This window comes from Trichinella spiralis (assembly GCF_000181795.1).
Source record: "Trichinella spiralis strain ISS 195 chromosome Unknown Scfld2, whole genome shotgun sequence".
Lineage (NCBI taxonomy): Eukaryota > Metazoa > Nematoda > Enoplea > Trichinellida > Trichinellidae > Trichinella > Trichinella spiralis.
In genome coordinates, this window is record NW_003526941.1 from 397450 (window position 1) to 398842 (window position 1393).

At 29.5% G+C, this 1393-nt stretch overlaps 1 protein-coding gene across 1 annotated transcript; it reads right to left on the reverse strand.

Moving 5' to 3' along the window:
- Nucleotides 1-405, reverse strand: Tsp_02550 (putative cysteine proteinase). Its single transcript, XM_003378827.1, has 2 exons — nucleotides 376-405; nucleotides 1-348 (listed from the first exon to the last, which is right to left on the reverse strand). Exons 1-2 carry the CDS (start codon nucleotides 403-405, stop codon nucleotides 1-3), a joined length of 378 nt encoding a protein of 125 aa, XP_003378875.1.
- Nucleotides 406-1393: the final 988 nt, after the last annotated feature.

Genomic DNA, 1393 nt, shown 5'->3' on the forward strand with positions numbered 1-1393 from the left:
TTAATACACAGGAAGGCCAGCGGAATTGAAACTTTTCTTGAAACCGGTTCCAGGGATGGGCGGAATTTGGGTGTAGAATTTTTTTTTGACATGATAATGAGGGTATTCGTGGAAATTTTCCAAGTCTTGTGCAATATTTCCTTGTTTTGGGCAACTCGATTTTCCTTCATTTTCGGTCCGTTTCGAATAAATTGATAAAAGTTGTTTGAATACGGGTTGATTTGTCCATAAAATCTTCCATTCCTTTGTTTTCCACTGACTTATCTCATTTAATCGACCATTAGAAAGGAATTTTTCAAGCTGTCGCTGCCAACATTGATTAATACTTGAGTGTCTATAGTATGCCGACTGTACGTTTCATTTTTTCAAAAAAACTATCATATCATTGAATTCTGTGCTGTTCATAATCTCTATTATTCATTGGGCATCTCATTGATACCAAACATGTCGCTGCTTGATTGTATTTTCGCTTATTCAATCACAATGAAATTACGCTTATGCAAATGAGCTTTAAATATTCTATTTTAATAAAATAATTAATTTTGAAGGATGAAAATAAAACATATTACCAATTTATAACAAAATAATGCACATGCGCTTGGTATTTATTCAAATTTTTCGACAAATTTGCATGTAAGCTTAGATAAACAAATGGCATACCTCTAAGGAAGTGCTATGTATTAATGAATTTTTCCTTTATATTTCGAAACAATATTGTACAATAATTATGTACAGAAACTGTTCATTATTCTAAGTTGATTATTTAATAAGATATTTAACAAAATTGTTCGTTATCATAGGCATCAATTATAGAGAGAAATAATTCAATATAACATGATATCAGTAATTAATTATTTTCAGTTTATTTAATTGTTATTTCTGTATCGTCCGCAATAAATGAAATTGCGTAAATAAAATTTTTTTAATTTAAAGGTTTCTGTACTACAAAAATGAATTGCAGGTACAAATGCTAATAGAATGAGCAACATTTCTTGGAAGATATAACATGCAAATTATATATAAATTATAATGAAATGCAATTATATTCTTTATTATTAATCGCGCATGTTTCATTTCGTTTTCCGTTTCTCCCACTAAAATCGCATCATCGTGCAACTTTTTTAGCAATATCTCGGCAAATACGCATTCATAAAACGTAAGACTAGGTTTGTAGTGATTATCTTATTTTTTCTGATCATTTGAAATCATTTTCTCAAAAATTTCAAATTTTCGCCTTTCAAAAAGTCATGGATATAGCCTTGTTTGTTTTTGCGAATTTCAAAAGTACGCTTGTGTCCCAAATTTCGCTCATTTTGTAAAAAATTGCGAAATTCAGATAAATTAATATGTTATGGATAGATACACGTAAGACTAACGCGGACGTGTTTAATAA